The 23116-nt window shown below is 42.3% G+C and overlaps 1 protein-coding gene across 1 annotated transcript in view; it reads right to left on the bottom strand.

Annotated features, from left to right (window-relative positions):
• SLC9A4 (solute carrier family 9 member A4) overlaps positions 1-14950 on the bottom strand; it is a 61733-nt gene extending 46783 nt beyond the window's left edge. Inside the window, exons 1-2 of the mRNA XM_039223196.1 lie at positions 14695-14950; positions 8925-9388 (exon numbers count right to left, since the gene is read on the bottom strand). Of these exons, the coding sequence (XP_039079127.1) occupies positions 8925-9388; positions 14695-14950 (720 nt within the window). The remainder of the gene's footprint in view (positions 1-8924; positions 9389-14694) is intronic.
• Between the last annotated feature and the right edge of the window lie 8166 nt (positions 14951-23116).

Raw genomic sequence — 23116 nt, 5'->3', positions numbered from 1 at the left:
AGAGCTGGATGTTTCTTTTTAATCTCTCTATTTATTCTCAGGCTCTTAGTCTCCTACCCGCTAAGGACCAAAGCTGATCCTGGATGGTTAAGAGGTAAAATCTGGATAACCTTCGCCCAGAGCCAGAATTCCTGACCTCCTCTCTCCAACCCATTGCCTGGATATAACGTTACAGAGGAGGCCTGTACAACAGGTTCTGCTGGATCCTGTTCACTTTACATAATCATTGAGGAAGCTATAGGGAAACTATTTGTCTGCCAACTCATGGGGCTTTTCACATGATACTAGGCATATTTTTTCCATACCACAGCCCAACACACCCAACTCGCCCTTGAGAATGCATGCCTGCTGTTGAGGAGGCTGGGATCTATTGAAACCCACGGAACTAGGAAACCCTCTTGGCTCTTTGTAATTCTAAGCTTTTCTCCCAAGTCAGTGATTTCTATTAATGTATTATGTAATCGCCTAAGACATCTCTGTGGCTTGAAAGGACAATAAGAAAATACAGAAGGAGAGGCAGGTCCGTGGTTGTAGGGTAAGAAGAATAACTTACACACACAAAGAAATAAGGCCAATGTTGACAGCTTGTGGCTCTTCAAAGGCAGGGACAATGCTCATGTGCTTCTGCATTCCTGGCACTTAGCACAGTTGGTGTGCAGTGCGTGGTTGTTTGAAAGAACTGCTTCCACACGCTTTTCTGTGATCATTCTGATTGTTCTCTAAAGACTTAAAGAGAGTTTGCTCCTCCCCCTAAGTGGTTCTTTTCCAAATCCATTTCCACAGCTTCTCAACCCAGCTCCTGACAAACGAAAGACAACTTGATAACCAGTGAGGCTTTGTTCTTTCGTTCTTGCACTTGTGAACTGCAGGGATTTCTAACCACCCATAAGTGGCACCCGGCGTCGGCTGGTTGAAAATCGATTTATACAATTCAAACATCAATCGTTGTTTCTTCAACCCAAAGAAAAGGAACTAAACAAGTGTTTATGCATCAGATTTGAGGAACTCCAATGAATAATGCTGAAGTGTCCCTCTCTGACCTTGTCCTGCTTAAGCTACTGAATTAACACATGGGTCCAGGGAATAGATTTTTCTTACATTTATTTTTGAGAGAGACAGAGACAGCATGAGTGAGTGCAGAGAGAGAAGGAAAGAGAGAGAATCCCAACCAGGCTCTGCACTGCCAGCACAGAGCCCGATGTGGGGCTCAAACTCACGAAACCATGAGATGGTGACCTGAGCCAAAACCAGGAGTTGGACACTTAACCCGGGTACCCTCAGGGAACAGATCTTTCAGGCTTCCAGTTAACAGGAGTCTACAGCTTAGACCCTGGTCAGACATGGGGGAGGTAGAGGTATTATCATCCATTGGGGGAAATTTAGGAGTCAGATTTGCCTCTTTCAGGTTGGTGAATCTCTGACCTCTGCAACATCTTGTTTGCATTGGAGTGTCCTCTGCCCTTCTTTTTTCCCTGCTTTTTCCATCTTTCCATCCTGGTCAAACATTATCCCCAGCTCTCTGTGTGGTTGCATCACATAATCACACGTGCACACATGTGCACCCTGAAAGGCCCCCAGAGCCAGCATCATGTTTCATTGCCAATGGCAGCCGTGGGCTAACCTGCAAATGTTTTGTTGGGAGCACACATCTGAGGGAAAGTGCCTGAGTCCTGGGCCGGGTGAGTGGCAGACACCTGCCTTCCCCCTAAGGTAGATTAGAAGTAGTTCTGGGAGAGGTGCCTCCTAGCTCAGGTGCACTTGCTGAGCTACTGTGGGGAGTGAAGTTCACTCCTCTGGCAACTAGAGCCGACCAGCCCAGTTTGTCTGGTATTTAGGGCTTATCCCCATTTCTACGCCAACAGATGCTGAACAGGTTGCCTTTCTTGTGTGGAACATCCTCTTAAATACAGGAAGGGCAACAGGACATTTACGCATCACCCACTAAGTGCCAGACATCTGTGTGTATTTTTTTCACTTCCTCCTCAAAACCACTCTCTGAGGTCAGATTAATCATCCCATTTTACACATGGGAAAATGGAGGCACAGATGGATTGAGTCACTTGCTCAAAATTGTATAACTTGTAAGGCTCATCTCCTCCTCGTGCACTGAGCTCCCTACCTTCTTGGCCAGAGGAAACTGTCTACTTGTATCTGGAGCCTCTCACCTCCTATCCTGGGAACCTGAATAAAATGAAAGGAAATGAGGACCTCAAAAGAGGATAAGAAAAATTTGCCTATCACCCTCCTGCCCCTCCCCAAAGAGTCTGTTCAAGTTTGTGTGCAGCAGTTCTCTGGGGAAAGCTGAGACTACAAAGTCAGCCCAATGGACTGCACAGTGTGGCATCACTGAGGATGTGAAGAGAGTTCTGTGGCTCAGAGCCCTCATGTACATGGACTTCTATTAATAACACCCGACTCGGACACCAATTTCAATGTGTGTGATTTATCCAACACTGAGCGATTAACTCAACTGGAGATAGTATAAGATCCCATAGGTTAAGGACTCAGTCCGCAGCAATGTCCTCCCCACCCTCACTTCAGATGCCAACTGCAAGTCCTGGCAGTCACCTCTGCCTCCCACCAATAGGCTATAGATCAGAGGTTCCAATGCTCTCTCCTCAGATTCTATAATTTGCTAGAGTGGCTCAGAACATTTTACTGACTAGATTACCAGTTTGTTATAGAAGGATATAACTCAGGAATAGCCAGATGGAAGAGATGAATAGGGTGAGATACGGGGACAGAATATGAAGCGTCCATGCTCTCTCCAGATGAACCACTATCCTTGAATCCAGAAAATTCTCCAAACCCAGTCCTTTTGGTGTTTTGTTTCATTTTAAAATTTTTAAAATTTATTTTGAGAGATACAGAGAGAGAGAGAGAGAGAGAGAGAGAGAGACCAAGCACACACAGGTGCACACACATGGGGGAGGGGCAGAGAAAAAGAATCCCAAGCAGGCTCCATGCTCAGTTCAAGCCTGACATGGGACTTAATCTTACGACCATGCGATCATGACCTGAGCCAAAACCAAGAGTCTGATGCTCAACCTACTGGGCCACCCAGGTGCCCCAGCCCTTTTGGTTTTCCATCGAGGCTTCATCACACAGGCATTCTTGATTGAATCATTAGCCATTGGGGATTGAACTCAATTTCCAGCCCCTCTCTGCTCCCTGGAGGTCTGGGGTGGGGAATGAAAGTTTCAAGTCTCTAATCACATGGTTGGCTCCCCCAGCAACCAGCCCCTAACATTAGATGACCTAGGAGCTTTCCAAAATTAACTGTTTAACAAAAAAAGAGACACCTTGTTGCAAGTGTCATCACTGGAAATTCCAAGAGTTTTATGAACTCTGTGCTCTGAGTGGGGATGAAGTCCAAATATATATTTATCATAAATCACAATATCATAAGCACCAAACATTCCATATTCTGTGCCAGACACCATTTTAATGCTTAGGTGTATCAACTCACTTGAATTCCCACACAACCTAATCTCCACTTTACAGAAAGGAAACTGAGGCCCAGAGGAGTTAAGTAATTCACCGAAAGTCACACCGAATGCAAGCTGTGCAGCCAGCAATTGCACTAAGGGATATGGCTTTGCTGTTCATGCTCTTGGCCACACTTCAGTGCCTCTTGAAGGACATTATTGGAGCGAGAACCCCTTTAATGGAGGAAAGTCATAAACAAGAGAGAATCATGAAGGAAAATTCACCCCCACATGAATGTTTTCTCCCAGATCCAATGCAGTTTCCTCTGACAAGCTGCTCACTACTGTCCTAGTTTGGTTTAAACTTGCCATCTTGTCCTCACAACCAGCAAAGCCAATGGCTGTCCCTCTTCCATAGAGTGATTGCCCTCAGGGTCAAAGGCCCACCGTTCATCTTCTCATGCCCACTGCCCAGACAGCCCCAGCATGGACAGGTGCTCCCTGAAGGTGTGGGCCTGGATATAGTAGCTGTCCGTCTCTTCCTGCTATGACTTTGGTGCTGAGATTCAACTGGAGATACTAGTTATCATTTTAAAGCTATTTGGGTTTTGGCTTTGCTCCCTTTGCCTATCATGAAGGGTATGCTCTGGCGAAATATTCCGCAAGAGGGAGAAATACATGGGGCAAGAGACATGGAGAATCAGATTCACTGGTATTTCGACAGTTCTGGAACAGCTCTTTTTAGTAAGAAAGCAATTCTTTAGTGGATAAAGATCTGTAGGGTTGTCATATGTAACCCACAAATCACAGATCGCTTTCCAGATGACTCAGACTTTCTGCTGAAAGAGCATGCTTGTGACTGCTGCCCTCAGGAAGGCCCCTTCACTCAATGAAAGGGTGAGTTCGAGGCCCTTAGCTCAAAATACAAATGGACTGCATTAAATGCCAGTTGCTTTCAAACTGCTTTCTAAATCTGGCCCTGGGACTTCTCCGGTTTCACGTGGGGGCACAGAAGGGCCCCAGCACACACTTAATACTCACTGTGCTGTGGGTGACCACAGAGTGACCCAGGAGTGATGTGTAGGCAAGCCCTCTGGGGCTACACAACAGCAGCTTCGCCCCCTGGAGGTCACAGCAGTGTCCTCAGCAGACACTGTGGCCGGTTGAAAATTATAATTTTATTTTGAAATGATCATCTTAAAAAAAAGGTCCAAGTGGAAAAACTTAAACTTTGGGAAAATCAAACAACTATCGTGAGCCAAGAAACCTCAACCAGAAACCGAGCTGTGATTGGCTCTAGATATAAATTCTAGAGAAATTTCAGAGTGAAGTCAGATTCTCAAGATCAGGGCAACCCCAAAGGGGATATGGAGTCTAATGTTAGAAATCGGGTGTCCTGTGAAAATGACAAGAGGTGGTATCTGGAAAGTCATTTGTGGAGGAAAGTTTGAAGAATTACCTCGGAATGGACTGTCAAGGGGTGGCTTTGATATTATCACAGATAAGCACTCTCAGTAGCTCAGCCAGTGATGGGGGGCACAGTAAGCAAGTAATAGCAAATAACTTAGATTTAAATGAAATCAGATTCTCTTTGGGAGATGAAATGTGAAATGAACACATCATGGTTCAGAGGGGCCACCTAGTAGTGGAATAGGGCCACGTGCTCCATTATAACAAAACCAGAGGTGTGAAAATATCTAAAGACTGAATGGATGGGGAAAAGGGATCTCAGAGCTGAATATAGCCCAGTCCGAGGAGAGAACCACCCTGTTCTAAACGTCTAATTGTTTTAGGTCAAGATACATCAGCTGTCCTCAACCTAAAAGGGAGAAACCATTAGTTCTCAAATATTGGCAATCATCTGAGGTGTCTGTTAAAGTCCAGATTCCCAGGCTCCATTCCCAGAGAGTCGGGGGTGGGGTTTGGACATCGGAGTGTTCATCAGTCCACCAAGGTGACTCTGAGACACATGGCAGGAGGTCAGTCCCATGGGCAGTCCCAGTCTCCCCTCCCAGCTTCAGACAACTTGGCTTCCTTGGGGACTTGTCCAGAAGGAGAGACTGGGTAGCCCTGATGAGTCTAGCATCTTGCTGAACAAATTAATTGACTTCTGACTTCATGTGTTTTTTTTTCTCCTTCATTTGGTGAATCAGTCCTAGATATCTTGGATTGCTTTTTAGAAGCCTTTCAGTCCCTGCACTGTCTGTTTTTGCATGAAGCCCTCACAATAAAATATTGTGTGGCAGATGAATTAAATAACTAATCAGGAAAGGGAAAAAAACATAATATTTGCATGATTTCTGGTTGGACATAATCTCTGAAAGCAAGATATATGAAACCCAGAGTCAATAAAAGAATACATTAGGTTCAAGCTCTTAAAGATTTAAAACTTTTTATAGGATAAAAGATACCATAATCTGGGGCACCTGGGTGGCTCAGTCGGTTAAGTGTTCGACGTTGGCTCAGGTCATGATCTCATGGTTCGTGGGTTCGAGCCCCACATCTGGCTCTGTGCTGACAGCTAGCTCAGAGCCTGGAGCCTGCTTCACTTTTTGTATCTCGCTCTCTCTCTGACCCTCCCCTGCTTATGCTGTCTTTCCCTCAGAAATAAATAAAACATTTTTTAAAATTTTAAAAAAAGATACCATAATCTAAGAAAAAACTTTTTTTAAGTTTATTTATTTTGAGAAAGAGAGAGAGAATGAATGGAGGAGAGACAGAGAGAGGGGGGACAGAGGTTTTGAAGCTGGCTCCCAACTGACAGCAGATAGCCCAACGCGGGGCTTGAACCCACACACTGTGATATCATGACCTGGGCTGAAGTTGAATGCTTAACCCACTGAGCCACCCAGGCACCCCTAAAAACATTTAAGTGACACAGTGAGAGAAATTTTTGATTTGTATGTAATACTTGAAAGTTTAAAACTTAGATAATTCAATGAATTTCTACAAATCATTTAAAAATTAAAAAAACAGCACAGAAAAATGGACAAGATATGATACTTGCGTACAATAATTAGGACATACTTATAAAAAATTCATTGTTTATAAGAAATTTCAGTTTACCTGAGTGTCCTGCATTTTTTTAAAAGTCTGGCCACCCTAAGAGCATATGAACTTCCAGTTTACAGAATGAGAAACACTAATGATCAAAGATCATTGCAAAGATGCTTACTATCATCATACAAATTAAAACAAACATGATTAACCCTTTTGTGCTCATTCAATTAGAAAACATTAAGAAGAAATATCTCTCGTGGACATTGATAGAAGAAAACATGCATTTAATATACTGTCTATGGAAATGTAAGACCACTAAGAGTTTCTAGAAAATTCTAGCAGCTATGGTATAAGAACCAAAATTAAGGTCCAGTATTATGTACTACCTTGACATTTGGTAAAACGAGGAGCGTCTGAATGGCATAACTCCAAGTTCTCCTCCCTAGTCTGATGGCTCGCTGACCAAATAGCTTTTCTATCAATGGGACCAGGCACTATACCTGCTCATTCCTGAGTATCAGGTGTCAGTCTCCTGACAGCCTATGGAATGATTTGAAACAAGTCAATCACATCATCCTATGGGAACCAGGACACACCTCTCTTCTTGTTACCATAAACCGTTACTCCCATACCCCTGATTGTTCTCTCTGTTCCCAAGTGCAGCACCCACGTGGCCTTGCGTGGTGTGCAATGTCCTCCTCTGGGCTGTGAGTATATGTATCTAACTGTTGTCATCTGTTTATTGTTGGGTGTCAATCCTTATCCCTGGGGAAGAATCCTTTCCTCACCAACTAGATGAGCAGCATCTTTTAAAATTTACAGTTACCCACTTTTTAACCCAGAAATTTCACTTCCAGGAATGTACCCTATAAAAATACTCATACAGAAACAAGAATAGTCATTGCAGTGTGGTATTTTTCAAAAGTGAAAAATTGGTAGCAACCTGAATACCCACATCAGGAAATGGTTAAATAAATTATCATTGGTGTAATCTGTGAAATACTACATAACAAATGACATAGAATGAAATCCAAGATTTGTTATATTTAAGGAATACATATAACCTTTCCCAGTTTATGCAAAATAATACACAGCTACACACACACACACACACACACACACACACACACATACACACACACACACACACACATAATAAAGACACGGGCCCAGTGCCTGGGTGGCTTAGTTAGTTAAGCATGTGACTCTTGATTTCAGCTCAGGTCATTATCTCACCATTCAGGAGAGTGAGCCTGGCATTGGGCTCTGCGCTGGCAGCATGGAACCTCCTTGGGATTCTCTCTCTCCTTCTCTCCCTGCCCCTCCCCCCCACCCTGCATCGTGTGTGCTTTTTCTCTCAAAATGAAAAGTAAACATTAAAAAAAAAAAAAGACAGGGAAGGAAAATGCCAGACTGATCAAAGGGGTTGCTTAGAGGGTGAGGAGAGGGGCAAGTGGAAGCTTTTGTGGTTTTATGCTGTGTAATTTTGTACTGTTTGAAGCTTCTACAATATAAATGCATTCCAGTATCATATATGTGGTGTGATATAAGGTTAAAGATAACAAAAGTAGGGGCACCTGGGTGGCTCAATCAGTTGAGCTTCCAACTCTTGATATCCACTCAGGACATGTGGGGATTGAGCCCCAGATTAGTGTTGAAGCCTGTTTAAGATTCTTTCTTGCCCTCCACCCCTCTCCCCACTCATGCTCTATCCCTAAAATAAGTTTTTAAAAAAGATAAGAAAAGCAAATCAAACTATATATAAAAGTTTCACAGTCTAACAACTGGTGAAGGTTTGAGGTAATATAATAAAACTGAGCAATGGGAATGACGTGCCTGAATATTCCAGCACCAAAAACATCATCTGGGCCTCAGTGCCCTGTGTTGACAGCCTGTCAAGTTTTTCTCAGCTTCTCCCCAGAAAGAGTCCTTAGCAAAAATGCCTCATTCGCATATTTGGTAGGAGTCATGCCATCAAGGCTGATACGCCAGCTAACGCCATTTCTTCTGCAAAGCCTTTTCGACTCCCTTCCTACCTCATCTTTTCTTTAAATTCATTACTGCATGCAACATGTTAAACACAAAACAAACAAAAAGCATATAAAGGGAATGAGGCTGAGGTCCAGTGAATGAGAGAAAAGAAAAATGGTGAAGTACCGTTTATCCTAGTGAGAAAACCAAAATTGCCTTTGACAACAGTTTCTACTAACTGAAAACCTGATTTTAACTAAAAAAATGACCTGTCCTCTCCCTTTTCTCTGTTTAAAGAAGCTATTTGGCTACTGGATGACAAGCAATGTTAGTGAGCAATTATGTATTCGAGGCAGATCCTAAGAGAAGTTACCAGAACTTGGCTACACTCCATTGACCAAAGCCTGTCCCTGTCCTGCCCTGACCCAGTCCTGCTCAGCTTTCTCCATTTGCCCCGAGGATGGACTGCTGTCTACAGCTCCACCTGACTCCTCCTCTCCCTGGGGACATGCTTTGACAGCTCACCACGCTAATGCCATCGTTGAGAAGGGCCTCTCCAAAGATCATCATGTATAGTGGCTCGTTCACACGCGCCTCCTCGAACACAGCCAGCACGGCCACAGGGTCGACAGCCGAGATCAGGCTTCCAAACAGCAGGTTCTGAAGCAGGTTGACATCGCTGAGGCCAAAGGCTTTGATCTGGCAGATGAGGTAGAGGGAGAGGCCAATGCCAAAAGCGTTGATCAGGGCCCCCAAGCCTGCCCACCACAAGATGGACCCAATGTTCTCGAAGAAGGGCCGGGTGGGCATGAAGTAACCGCCCTCCAGGACAATGGGAGGGAGGAGATACAGGAAGTAGATGCTTGAATCCATGACAGGAGGAGATTTATGGTCGGTGCCAAAGATGATGGCGCCCACCAGAGCCCCAACGATGATGAGGAGGCAGCTTTCTGGCATGAGGCCTGGCAGTCTGTGGTAAAGATGGAAGCCTAGGGAAGAGCAGAGAACCACATTTAGATGTTTGCAAATAAAGTGGCTCTGGCCACTAAGATACCAGGAGACTGGTATACAAGATGCCTTCTAAAACCAAGCAGTGGGGACCTTGGGTAGGCAGGTGTGCATCCCTGAGCCTCAGAACCCCATACATAGCAGGGACCGGAAGTGCTGCGGGGGCTTTAAACAAATCCAGTACTTAAATGCCAGTCCTGAGCAGGTCCCCGCTCGGTCCTCAGCCGGCCGCCCCCTCCCTCACTCTTCCCTGATTCCCCTCCTTACAGGAGCTGGGAGGGCAGTGGGGGAAGAGGAGGGAAGAGGGTAGAGTTCCTTTGCGTTCCTGTAAAACCCACCTTTGAGGCTCAAGTAGTCAATCCCAGTTACCTAAACACCAGCTTCTTCCAAGCCTCCCATTACCAAACCAAGAAACAAAACTTCAGTCCTTTATTTTATTTTCCTTGTTTAACCAACGACACTGCCATCCAGTCAGTCACTCAAGTAGGAAATCAAGTCACAGTCCCTGAAGTCCTGTCACCTTTGCTGCTCCTAGAACCGGTTCCCTCTTTCATCAGCTGTGTCTCTCAGCTCTGCCCCTAAATCAGCTCCACCTCCCCGTTTGTACAGCCACCGCCTTTCTTTGAAGTCTCCCCATTTCCCATCCTGACTCCTGCTTTAGCTTCCTGATCTCCTCTCACCCTCAATTCCCCAGTCCAGTGCACCTCCTGCTTCCTGATGACTTTTCCAAACCACGTGTATCTGATCAACTCAGTTTCCATCTAAGTCTCTGAAGGTACATAAAGCAACTCACAGACTTTAAACTGAGGGTATTTGTGAAGCATCCTTGGACCAAGACCAACCCACTGGAAAGCACTGTGTTTAAGGTGGAGAACCAAACATGTTTGTTACAATTCCAGCTGTTAGAATTTTGTTAATAAGACATTAACAAATACGAAGACAAAAAAGAGGCAATGTATATGTACACAGTGAAGTATACATTGATAATTTCCACAAATATAAGAAGAGATCAGAGCACAGCAGGCCCCTCTGGGCTTCTCTCCAGGTCAATATCCCTCCCAAACAACACTATCATAATATATGGATTCTACATCACAGCCAACTACACACCTTTTCCCTGTGGTTCCCCTTTGTAGTTTTCATTTACCATTAGTGCTGCCTGAGTTGTCTTTTCTTCAACCTATTTAGGTCCGTCTCAATCTTCAGAATGAAACCTTTCCCAACCACTTCCCGAGGAACTCATATGTCTTCCTCTGAATCACTGTATTATTTTTATCAGTATCTGTCTAACAACAATGTTCTCTATCTTTTTTGTGTGCATGACTCATCTCCCCTACTAACCTCCAGACTCTTCCAAATCATACAGAATGACATACATCTCTATATCTTCCCAAGGTGCTTAGCAAGATGTTTTGCCCACGACAGCTGGTCTATTTGCTGAAAGAATCTATAAGTGTGTAAAGGAATGATTGATCAGGTTAAATGTTCACCAGAGAAGCTTTTATATGGGAAGGTGAGGTTAAACAGGCTGTTGGGGTATGACAAGGACTTACATAATTGGACAACAGAATGGAAGAGATTTTAAGAGGCAAGAATTCCAACAGAAAAAGAAAAGAGACAGAAATGGCCCAAATAGGTCTGACAGTTATCAAGGAGATCCACCTGGCTGGAACAAATTATGAATTAGGATGAATATTGGAAGAAGAGTTGGAAGATGATTTTGAGCCATTTAAGAGGGGGTCTTGAGTTTAAGGCTAAAGAGTGTAGATTTCTCCCATAGGCAACAGAAAACCATTGAATGTCTCCTTAGGAATTTTAAGTCCAGCCATCCAAAGAGCATGTGGGTTTCCTTGATCAGAGTTTTGAATTTCATTTATTATCAACAGGTAGGTTATTATTATAGAATATAATTACTATCAAGGGACAATCCAAAACCACAAGCCTACCCACTGCCTTTAAGCCAGTGGCTTGAAGTAGGCTTTCAGGCCTTCTTCCAGAGTTTGAGAGTCCTGCTCTCTCCATTTCCTAATGACAGCTTTCTCTTCCTCCCTCCCACCTTCCTCATCCTCCCTCTCCTCTCTTTCCCTCCTCTTTCCTCTTTCATCTATTCTTCTTCTTCTCTTCCTCCTCCTCCTCCTCCTCCTCCTCCTCCTTCTTCTTCTTCTTCTTCTTCTTCTTCTTCTTCTTCTTCTTCTTCTTCTTCCTTCTCCTTCTCCTTCTCCTTCTCCTTCTCCTTCTCCTTCTCCTTCTCCTTCTTCTTCTCCTTCTTCTTCTTCTTCTTCTTCTTCTTCTTCTTCTTCTTCTTCTTCTCCTTCGTCTCCTTCATCTCCTTCGTCTTCATCTTCATCTTCGTCTTTTTCCTCTTCTTCTTCTCCAGTTAGTGCTTATTTTAACTACACTGAACTTTTTAATATGTAAAAGAAGTGGAAGAGCCTATAGTGTGATTTTCTGAGTCCCTGTGTCTTCCCAGTTTGGTCTTGCTTCTAAGAATTGAGTTTCCTGAAATGGATCCAATGTGCAACTGCCTTAAGCTACACCTATGCACTGGTAGCAGGAAGCGGTGCCATGCACTGTAAAGTAGGGCATTGTAGAGAGAAACATCATGTGCATTTCACACTCCTCCCCTTTTATGATGGATAATAGAGTCAGTCACTTTGAGAGAGTTTACAGCTCCAGTGCCCGAAATTTAAATGGCCACAAATAACAAAGTCCTGCCTGAAAGTCAAAGATGGCCCTACAATTCCATTCTTCCCAATGACTCAAGTAACACGCTTCTATAATGTTCCAAGAAGTAGATCTAAAATAAAATACAAAGAAAAAAGTCCAAGATGACTCCGTATTATCTTTGTTATAGAAGATTGTTTTATAACATAGTTGTATGTTTTATTTATTTATTTTTTTAATTTTTTTTTTTTTTTTGAGACAGAGCATAAGCAGAGGAGGGGCAGAGAGAAAGAGGGAGACACAGAATCTGAAATGGGCTCCAGGCTCTGAGCTGCCGGCACAGAACCCGATGCGGGGCTTGAACCCACGAACTGTGAGATCATGACCCGAGCTGAAGTCAGACGTTTAACTGACTGAGCCACCCAGGTGCCCCCATAGTTGTATGTTTTAAAAAGGACTGGGGGAGAGTTGTGATATTCTTCTGTCAGAGTGCCTACCAGGCAGTGCTAAATTCATCTGTTTTCCTCATTCAACTAGTCCCTTGAGGCCAGGAACCACCTCATTTCCACATATGGTATGGGCATTTAATAAATGTGACTTGATAGAATGACTGAGTGAAAGAATGAATGATAAATACAATGATTATTAATTATATTTTGATTCAAGTTTTGTAATATAGAATCTAAAAAAAGTCTATATAGATTCCTTGCATGTTAAAATTCTATGTCATATTTTTTTTTGCCCCAGACAAATGAGACATCATATGTAAATCCAAGTCCAGTACTTGACACATAAGAAATAATAATCAATATATGTGGCCTTCTTTTCTTGTACAACATAGAAATAGTCTGAATCCCTAAGACTAGCCAAATTTGACATTGAACTTGAATAAGCATGATCCAACTGACAACCTACCGAAGTTATTTTTTTTCTAAAGTATATTGCATTCCATCAACATGAAAATCAAGATCATTTAATCCAGTAGTCCTATGAACAATAATGTCTTACCATCCTCTGAACTTCTAGACATAGTGAGTATGGGCACATGAAGTATCCTAAAAAACAGTCTACAATTTATGACAACATAAACCTCAGATCAAATATATCCGTTCTACATTGCCCTGTTTACTGATAGAGAATGTAAGCCTCTTTGCCATTAGAAAATTCTTATTTGCACCTAAAGAGGTCTTAGAAATAATCTCAAAGCTGGGCACATGGAGACCTAAAAAGTCAAGGTGACTAGCTAGTCAGTGGCAGCTGTCATTCCTTGATTCCCAGACCAACTTCACCCATTACTGTGAAGAGGAAGTGAGTTGGGGGTGGGAGTGGGGGCAGAATCTATAGCATTGTTCTCAAAGGAAAACTCAAGATCCGCATAAGATCACTTTGAATGATCTCGGTGCCCATGTAGTTGCATGAAAGGTGCTAGAACCCTAGCTCTGAACTGAGAATGTTACCCTGTTAGAAAGCCATTTTTACTTGAGCACTTTTTAGAAATAACATGAACCCTTTGTGTAAGTTAATGATTTGACAAATCATACAAGAGTTCTTAACACTAACAATTTCCATTTACTCTTCAGACTTTAGTAGCTCATAATGAAAAGGTGAAGGAGCATCTAGTGAATACACCAGTAGCCCTGTCATCCTCAGGGAGGAAGTTAGATGAATAGATGGAACCCAGAGTCCTGATCCCAGGGAGTTAACTGCCTGATCCATTGGCTCAACCTATATTTCATACCCATGCTAGAGGAAAATGATAAATAAGCATCACAGTGTTTCATGGATTCTATTCCAATAGGACCACTTATCTACCCATATAACAAAGCTCATAACTGAGGCAAAGGAGATGTTAGGCTTAATAAGTGAGATAACTGTATCAGTTTTCCACTATGGAATAAGCCGGTATTAAGGAGGCAAGGGGGTGGAGTTAAAGATTAAAAGGTCAGAGAGCAGTAAAACAGCACTTTGGCTTTTGACACAAATAACCCTGATTAGAATTTAGTTCATGATTTTGAATTCCCTGTATTTCACAAAGGAAACCAGAGGTGCCCCGCTGGCTCCATTTGGCTCATATCTTACTGACATATCATCTCCTATGCCCACATATCCCACCACTGAGTGTGGTTGTCTTGTTCCTTGCTTTCTGTCAATCTGCAAGGAGCACATGTCACTTTTAAAGAATAAACAATGGGATTCATTGATGAAGCCCACAGTTACATGGCCAAGAATGAAGGAAGAATATTTTACAGAAGAATCATTATGTGCTCCTAAAATTTCTAATGGGCATCATTCCGAGACGTATGTGCTTTACTCTATTTTTTTAATGCACAGAACTTGAGATTTTTATGTGCCAAATAATGTCACATGGCTGTCACCTTGAAACAAGAAGAAATCAAAACAACTCGGAACCCAGAAGTCTGCTCAAATTTCAAAGCAGAATCCTGAAGTATTAAATGGCTTTACACAAAGCAGTTATGACTTCTCCTTGACTCAAAGGAACAGATTTTTTTGGTGCAATAGCAATAACAGCTAAAACCCACGTAGTTCACCATCTGCACAGCATTTTCACATACATTATCTCATGTGTAGAACAACTCTCACAACCAGGTGTTTGGAGACTTACCTATTTTTGCAAGGGATGCTAGAAGTATCCAGAGGGTGACCTCATAAGGAATTTGCACATAGTCATAATCCAGTGCAAAAACAGATATCTTCTCATCTGGCTCTGAGCTGGCAGCAGCAAATCGAACATTAGTTTCATGCTGGGCAGTGGAATTTGTGGATTCGTTCAAGTCAGAAGATGCTTCAGAACACTCGAGGGCCACCAGCAATAGCAGCCACTTCCAAGAACTGAAAGGCACAAACATCGGAAAACCCATGCTGTGGGCTTCTCCAACCCTGTATGTCATGGTGTGCCACACATCTGAAGGGAGGAGGGTTTCTAGAGAGCAGAGGCATCCACCTGGGTCAAGGATAATATACGTACAGTCCGTGAGTCATTCCAAGAAGAGTCCGAGAATGGTATTGACTTCTGAGTCCCTTAAAGGATGTGTGTTCAGATAACTCAGCTTCTGGCTCAAACGCGTCAGTCATTCAGTAGACTCCTTAAAGCCCAGATCACCTGTGTGACCTTCATCCGATCATGATCTGAAGAGCAGCTTAGGAAGGGGAAAAATAAGTCTTCATTCAAAACTGTTTCTTCACGTCACTGCACACTGGCTTCATCTTGTGAGTGAAAATTAAGAAAGACACCAGGGTGTCCATTCCAGGTATCACTGGAGTCCTTTGGCTAAGAAAGGTGTTCTTCCTTCTCCACCGGATCCCAGTAAGGAGCTACCTGTCTGCCCTGCACCTGCTCCTGCTCTCCTCCCCCAGCTCTCTCTCTTGTTTTGAATAGACAAGGTTGCAGGTAGCTCCTGCACTACACTTAATTATTTGCTCTGATAGGACTTTTGTAATGAAATGCTTTCCTGGAGTGTTTTCCGGGGGTTACACTGCTGACACCTAGTGGACAGCTGCAATATGACACCTCGGCATGTATAACGTTGACCCACTAAGGTGGTGGTGGAATTGTCATCCACATCAGGACATTTTTGAGAGCATAAAGAAGGGCTATTAATAATTATACCAGACCATAGACGTCAGCCATGATTGTCCTGGAGTTGTATGATCTCTATAAATTAGGAATGAGGAGGAGGAGAAGGCAACATACACATTCCTGAACAGTAATTCCTGAGCAGTAATTCAAAAAAAGAACGAAGTTCCAGTTTTTCCATGAATTTTATGCAGGAAAAAAAAAAGAGCAGAAGAGCAAGTTTCATGAAATACACCTAAAACCTAGTTTTTTAAAAAAAACTCCATGGCACATTCACATTTTTCATTTTAAAGGATTTTTTTTTATTATGGCCCACTTGTTAAAAACAAAAAAGGGGGTGGGATACAGCAGGCTGTTTATGGAAGAATTTGAAATGGATTCCATGACTCTACTTCTGATTCTTCTCTATCTGGCCAGGGGATCTTAACCAAATTAGTTACCTTTCAAAGCATCCTTATCTGAAAAGGGGGAGGATAATAATAATATCTACCTCGTCGATTGGCTAGAAGCATTAACGGGAGAGAGCAAACAAAGTATCCGGCATATTACTGGCACTTAATAAATGTTGGTTTTATTATTTTTGAACACATTTCTTATTCTATATGAAAATATGAACTCTGTTGCAGTGAGAAATAGCATTCAATAGAAAATGAGAATTATTATTCATAAACGATCTCAATGCCTCTTCTGTATCAAACTGCAGGATGATTTATATATATTTTTGGTTCATGTTAATGAATGTAGATACCTCCCATCCTTCACCCTATGCTCAGCAAAGATTGCTGGAAAACGGAGATAGGACATGTTGAGGAAGCCTGGCATTTGGACACAACTTCTTAGTAAGACAAGGGTTAAGAGCTCACATGTGTATTTTTTCCCTTTTCTCTTTGCAGTTTGGCTCCAAAATAGATCAGATTTAGTCACTAAACTGAGTCCATCATGTGGACAACAAGCAGGTCGCCATATTGGGTCAATATTTTTTTCAGAAAAGATGGCGTGCATAGCCTGATAATGGACAACTTCCTTAGAATAGATACCTATCTTTTTATTCACACTTTTACTTTTGCTTTCTACAAAGAAATGGGAGAGGATTCCCCATGAGGCTTCCTGCCAAGATGGAAACTAAGAATCAGAAAACCTCTGTTCTTAGGCATTAATTACCTGCTTCACTCTAGGAAAGTCACTTTACCTATTTGAGCCTCAGTTTTTTCATCTATAAAACGAAGATGCACGGGGGACCTGGGTGGCTCAGTCGGTTAAGTGTCCAGCTCTTGGTTTGGGCTCAGGTCATGATCTCAGAGTGTTTTGAGTTCAAACCCCATATGGGGCTCTGCGCTGACAGTACAGAGCCTCCTTTGGACTCTCTCTCTCTCTCTTTCTCTCTCCCTGCTCCTCCCCCACTTGAGTTCTGTCTCTGTCTCAAATTAAATAAATAAATAGTTTTAAAAATTAAAATAATAAATGAAGATGCTGTCCATACCAGGTATCTTTCCCTGCTCTAAAATTTCATGTCTTTGTGAATATATTACAACCTGTTTAGCCTCACATTGAACTAGTAGCTGAGAGCACATGCACAGTCAGAGAAGTGAGGCCAAGGTAGGAGATAGTGAGGGGAAATCTTGAGTTCTAGAGCAGCTGACCGCTTTGTCTTCCAGGGCAAGGTTTGCAGTCTGCCTTGTCAACCCTTGGCACCACTTCCACCCATGCAATAGCGCTTTCACACAGCCTCCTGAATATTCTTTCTAAAGTGCCCTCTTAATCCCGCCTGTCTATAAAACTTTGAGACAAAGCTGACATGAGTGATGCAAACCAAAGGCAGCAAAAGTGAGAGAAAAGAGGAAACAAGAGACAAACATTCCAGAATGGCAGTGTGGGGGGCTCTAAGACCCTCTCCCTAGTGGCAGGGAGACAACCATAACTGGGAAGAACTTTTGAAAATAAAACAGCCATTCAGGGATGTCTGGGTGGCTCAACAGGTTAAGCATCCAACTCTTGATGGTGGCTCAGGTCAAGAGCTCGTGGTTTGTGAGATGAAGCAACCCCCGTTGAAGGCTGCACTGACAGAAAGGACCCTGCTTGGGATTCCCTCTCTCCCTCTCTCCCTCCCTCTCTGCCCCTCTGCTGCTCATGTGTGCATTGTCTCTCTCTCTCTCTCTTTCTCAAAATAAATAAACATAAAAAAAAAAACAGCTATTCAGTCTGTGGAAATTGGGCTGTGGGCCTACAGCAATTGAAGACAATCTTCTAGGGGTACCTGGGTGGCTCAGTCAGTTGAGCGTCCGATTTCTGCTCAGGTCATGATCTCAAGGTTCATAGGTTCAAGTCCCGTGTCAGGCTCTGTGCTGACAGCTAGCCCAGAGCCTGGAGCCCCCTTCAGATTCTGTGTCTCTCTTTCTCTGCCCCTCTTCTGTGCATGCTCTGTCGCTGTCTCTCAAAAATAAATAAACATTAAAAATTTTTTTTTTAAAAAGATAATTTTCTTGGGGTGCCTGGGTGGCTCAGTTGGTTAAACATCCGATTTCTGCTCAGTTCATGATCTCATGGTTCATGGGTTCGAGCCCTGCATCGGGCTCTGTGCTGACAGCTAGCTCAGAGCTTGGAGCCTGCTTCAGATTCTGTATCTCCCTCTCTCTCTGACCCTCCCCTGCTCATGCTGTCTGTCTGTCTGTCTGTCTCTCTCTCTCTCAGAAATAAATAAAACATTTTTAAAAAACCATAAAAACACAATCTTTTAAATATTGGTGAAACCTGGGAGAGTCCGTGGCATGACTCGGCTCTAGCACCCATCTCCCAGCTGAGTGTGAGGAAAACTCTACTCTGCGTGGGCACAGCCAAGAGGCTGGGGCTTCCTCTAATCTCAGCTCCCAGTCTAGGGCTACAATTCCTACTCAGAAAGTCAGGCTGTCAGTATTTGTCATCAGTCTCCAACCTCCACTGCCACGCCCCAAGTAATGTGTTGCACAGGCCGTATTGCAGGCAAACGTGACTGAGAGATTGCTTCTTCCATACAGCCTCACTCACGGATAGGTTTGAAATTCTACCCCAAGCAAGGCAGGCCAGGAATACTGGCTCCCAGTCACTGTCATCCCTACTTACTCAGAAGGCTGAGTTTCCACACCAGGGAAGACAAGCCAAGAAGACGAAGAGCTACTGCCCCCGTCCAGCACCTCATTCATAAAGCAGCAGTGTCCCTCTAAGAGAAGCAGGTTGCTGTCTCTGTATCCCTTCCCCCAGTATTGGAGCAGAGGTTCTATTAAAGGCATAGGCAGGTCATCGAACAAAGAACTCGTTAAGTATCTCTAAGGGAACTGACTACTTGGAACAGAATGTAGCGAAGTTCAAGCCTAAGGACACTGTCAAAACCAATGGAGATTTAGATAGCCAGGACTAAGAAGAGCTTGTAGCTCCATGATATCAACAAGTGAAAGGCAGACCACTTAAAAGATAACAGAAGAACTAGGGAAAGAAACAGATAAGAAGACTCATCATGGGATCAAAGGTCTTCATGAGGTCAAAGAAGTATCAAAGACTGGCTTCAAAGACAACCCTGCAAAGGGAGCAATTGGATCCTACTGTGGAGCTAGTTAAGGCATGTTGAACACAATAGATCACTCAGTTAGCAATTACAGGAGGCTAACAGCTAGGTTCAATGTTAATAGGGACAACAGACCAGTTAAAAGCTGAACAGGGAGATCAGCAAAAGAATCAGAGAGAACCACCTTTGTCTTCGAGGCACTGTCATCCTGGGTGAGAGAGGAAGAAGTTAGGAGGATTATGAGTGTGCCCAAGACCCTATGGGCTGAAGGGCGATATTAAGGTCTGCATAGGGAAATAGGCTGTACTGAAATAGTGCAGCCAAGTCACTAAACAAATAAACAGAAAACCAAACCACAGTAGCACCTGAAGTTGAGGGAGGGGCCTGAATCAGTATCAAGTATCACTACAAGATGTTAAAATGCCTAGTTTTTAACAACAACAAAAAATGTAAGACCCTATGCTGTCTCCAGAAGATCCACCCTTAGATTCAAAGATACAAGCAGATTGAAAGTAAAGGGAAGGAACAAATATATCATACAGCAGTGAGGTAGGAAAGCTGGAGTGGCTACACAAATATCAAAACAGAATAGATGTTAAGACAAAAGAATTTACTGGGGAGAAAAAGGGATATTTTATAAAAAATAAAAGGGCCAGTTTATCAAGAAGACATAATTATACACTTATCTATACCAAGTGGGATTTGTTTCAGGAATAGAAGGCCAGCTAACCATCTATAACATCATATCAAAAGAATGAAGGACAAAACCACATGATCTTTTCAGTACACTGGGAAGAAACATTTAACACAATGTAATACCCCTTCATTTTAAGAACACTCATCAGAGTAGGAATGGAAGGGAACTTCCCGTCCATCTATAAAAGATCCACAGCCACCATCATGCCCAGTGGCGAAGGTTAAATGCATTTCCATAAGATCAGGAACAAGACAAGGATGTTCACTGTTGCCATTTCCATTCAACTTCCTACTGGAGTTTCTCGTAAGGACAATGGGCGAGAAAAATAGAATAAAAGATACAAAGATTGGAAGGGGAAAAGAACCATCTCTATGTACACATGACATGTTCTTTGATATAGAAAATCCTAAGTAATTGAATAAAATACTTTTAGATCTAATAAATAATTTCAGCAAATTTGCAGGATATGACATCAATATACAATGACAAATTGTATTTTACAGTAACAACGAATCAACCAAAATGAAATTAATAGCATCAAAAGCTAAATTTCTCAAGAATAAATTTAACAAAAGCAGTATAAAACTTGTATTCTGAAAAACACAATGTTAAAAGTCATTAAAGAAGACTTAAATAAATGGAAAGATATCCCTATTCATAGATCAAAAGACTTAATATTGTTAAGATGGAAATACTTCCCCCAAATGATCTCTAGATTCAACACAATCTCTATCAAAATCCTAAGTGTCTTTTCTTTTCAGAAATTGACAAGCTAGTCCTGAGATTTATATGGAATATTCCCAGAAAACCCCCTCCAAAAACAAACAAGCAAAACAAACACAGATTTAAAAACAAATTTTTTTTTTTTGAGAGAGAGAGAAAGTGTGTAGGTGTGTGAGCAAGTCAGGGAGGGGCAAAGAGAAACAGAGAGAGAATCTGATGTGGGGCTTGATTTTGAGCCTCTGAGACCATAATCTGAGCAGAAATCAAGAGTCAGACACTTAACTGATTGAGCCACCCAGGCGCCCCACTCAAAAAAAATCTTGAAATGAGAAACAAAGCTGGAAAATGTACACTTCCCAATTTCAAAATTTACTAAAAAGCAACAGTAATCAAAATAATGTGATCCTGGCATCAGAATAGACATATAGTTAAAAAGAACAGAATTGAGAAATCAGAAATAAACCTTTCTATTTATCATCAATTGATTTCTGACAAGTGTTCCAACTCAATTAATTCAATAGGTAAAAAACAACCATTTCAACACATGGCACTAGAAAATCTGAATATACACATGTAGAAGAATGAAAATGTACTCCATCCTTATACTATACATAAAAGTTAATTCAAAATGGGGGCACTTGGGTGGCTCAGTAGATTGAGCATCCGACTTCAGCTCAGGTCATGATCTCACAGCTCCTGAGTTCTAGTCCCACATCAGGCTCTGTGCTGACGGCTCAGACCCTGGAGCCTGCTTCAGATTCTGTGTCTCCCCTTCTCTCTGCCCCATCCCTGCTCATACTCTGTCTTTCTCTCTCCTTCAAAAATAAATTAACGTTAAAAAAAGTTAACTCAAAATGGAGTGTGGACTAAATATAAGAGCTAAACCCCAAAACTTACCAAAAACACAGGAGTAAATTTTGATGGTCTTGAGTTAGGCAAAAATGTTCTGTATACATACCCCAAAACCACAACCAACAAGAGAAAAAAAAATCAGATTAAACCTCATCAAAATAAAAACCTGTACTCCAAACTATTCTATCAAGAAGTGAAAAAGACAATTCACAGAATAGAAAAAATACTTGTAAATCTCATATCTGATAAGGTACTTGTATCCTGAGTATATAAAGAGCTCTTACAACTGAATAGTAAAAAGATAAATAATCCAATTTAAAAATGGGCAGAGGGATCTGAAAAGACATTTCTCCAAAAAATAAATAATAATAATAATGTAAATGGGCAACGAGCACATGAAAAGAGTCCCAATACTATTAATCCAAAGAAAGATACAAATCAAAACCATAATTTCATACTCACTAGAATGCTAGAATGTCTAAATAATAATAATAATTAATAATACATGTAATAACCAATGTTGCCAAAGATGGCAAGGATGTGGTGGGAATGCAAAATGCTAATGGAAATAAAAAATGGGGCCATTTTGCTGTTTCTCAAAATGTTAAACACAGAGTTACCACACAACTCAGCAATTCCACTTATGGATATATGCCCTAGAAATGAAAATATATACCCATTCAAAAACTTGTCCATGAATATTTTTAGCAGCATCTCTCACAAGAGCCAATAAGTAGCAACAACCCAAATGTCTATCAATTGTTTGAATGGATAAGTGAAATGTGGAATATGATGCTAAGTGAGAGAAGCCAGTCACAAAAGACCACCTATCACAAGACTCTGTTTATAGCATGTGTCCAAGATAGACAAAGCTTTTGGATGCAGAGCCAGCACTTAGCTGGATATGGGGCTCGAGCCTGCAAACCATGGGATCATGACCTGAGCTGAAATCAGGAGTCGGATACCTAACTGACTGAACCACCCAAACTGTGCACTTTATATGGGTAAATTGTATAAAATGCAAATTACATCTCAAAAAAGCTGTTTCAAAATCTAGGAAATGAGACAGGGCAGGGAGCTCATTTGTTATTACTCAGCAGCTATAGCTTCACAAGAAAACCTAATCGGTTGCTAGGTCACATGAGATATCTTCCAGAAAGCTTGTGGAATCACCACGCTGTGGAAAAGACTTATGGGACAGGGGGGAAATAAGGAAGGGTTGATCTGGAGTGTTCTTTTTATCCCTTATTTCTCATTGGTCCACACTTGCCCCACTGGGTATTAATTCCTTATACTTTAGGATGTATTACCGAGCACGTGTGGGAAAGCCAGACAATGCACTTTATACTGTGAGGCTTCATATTGGCCTGAAACAGGAAGAGGAGCCATAGCCTCCTTGCATTCAGACAGGCCGAGACCACGGAAGGCTTAAGCCTGCCTGCGGGAGCCATTGATACTGTTGCAGCAGAAGACAGAAGAGAAGCTGCCAAACATCTTAGTATTTCCACCCCACCTGCATGCCAGAGCCAGATTGCTGGGGAATCTGATGGCTTCAGTGCAGCCCATGGAGCGAGGTCTGGAGCATGAGCTGCAGGTCGCCGTAAGAACTCATCCCTGATTGTGAAAGCTGACCTCAAAGCACA

The sequence above is a fragment of the Hyaena hyaena genome, unplaced genomic scaffold, assembly GCF_003009895.1.
Source record: "Hyaena hyaena isolate Hyena2069 unplaced genomic scaffold, ASM300989v1 scaffold_1287, whole genome shotgun sequence".
NCBI lineage: Eukaryota > Metazoa > Chordata > Mammalia > Carnivora > Hyaenidae > Hyaena > Hyaena hyaena.
The sequence above is the reverse complement of the archived record's forward strand: the minus strand, read 5'-3'. Positions and strand labels throughout refer to the sequence as shown.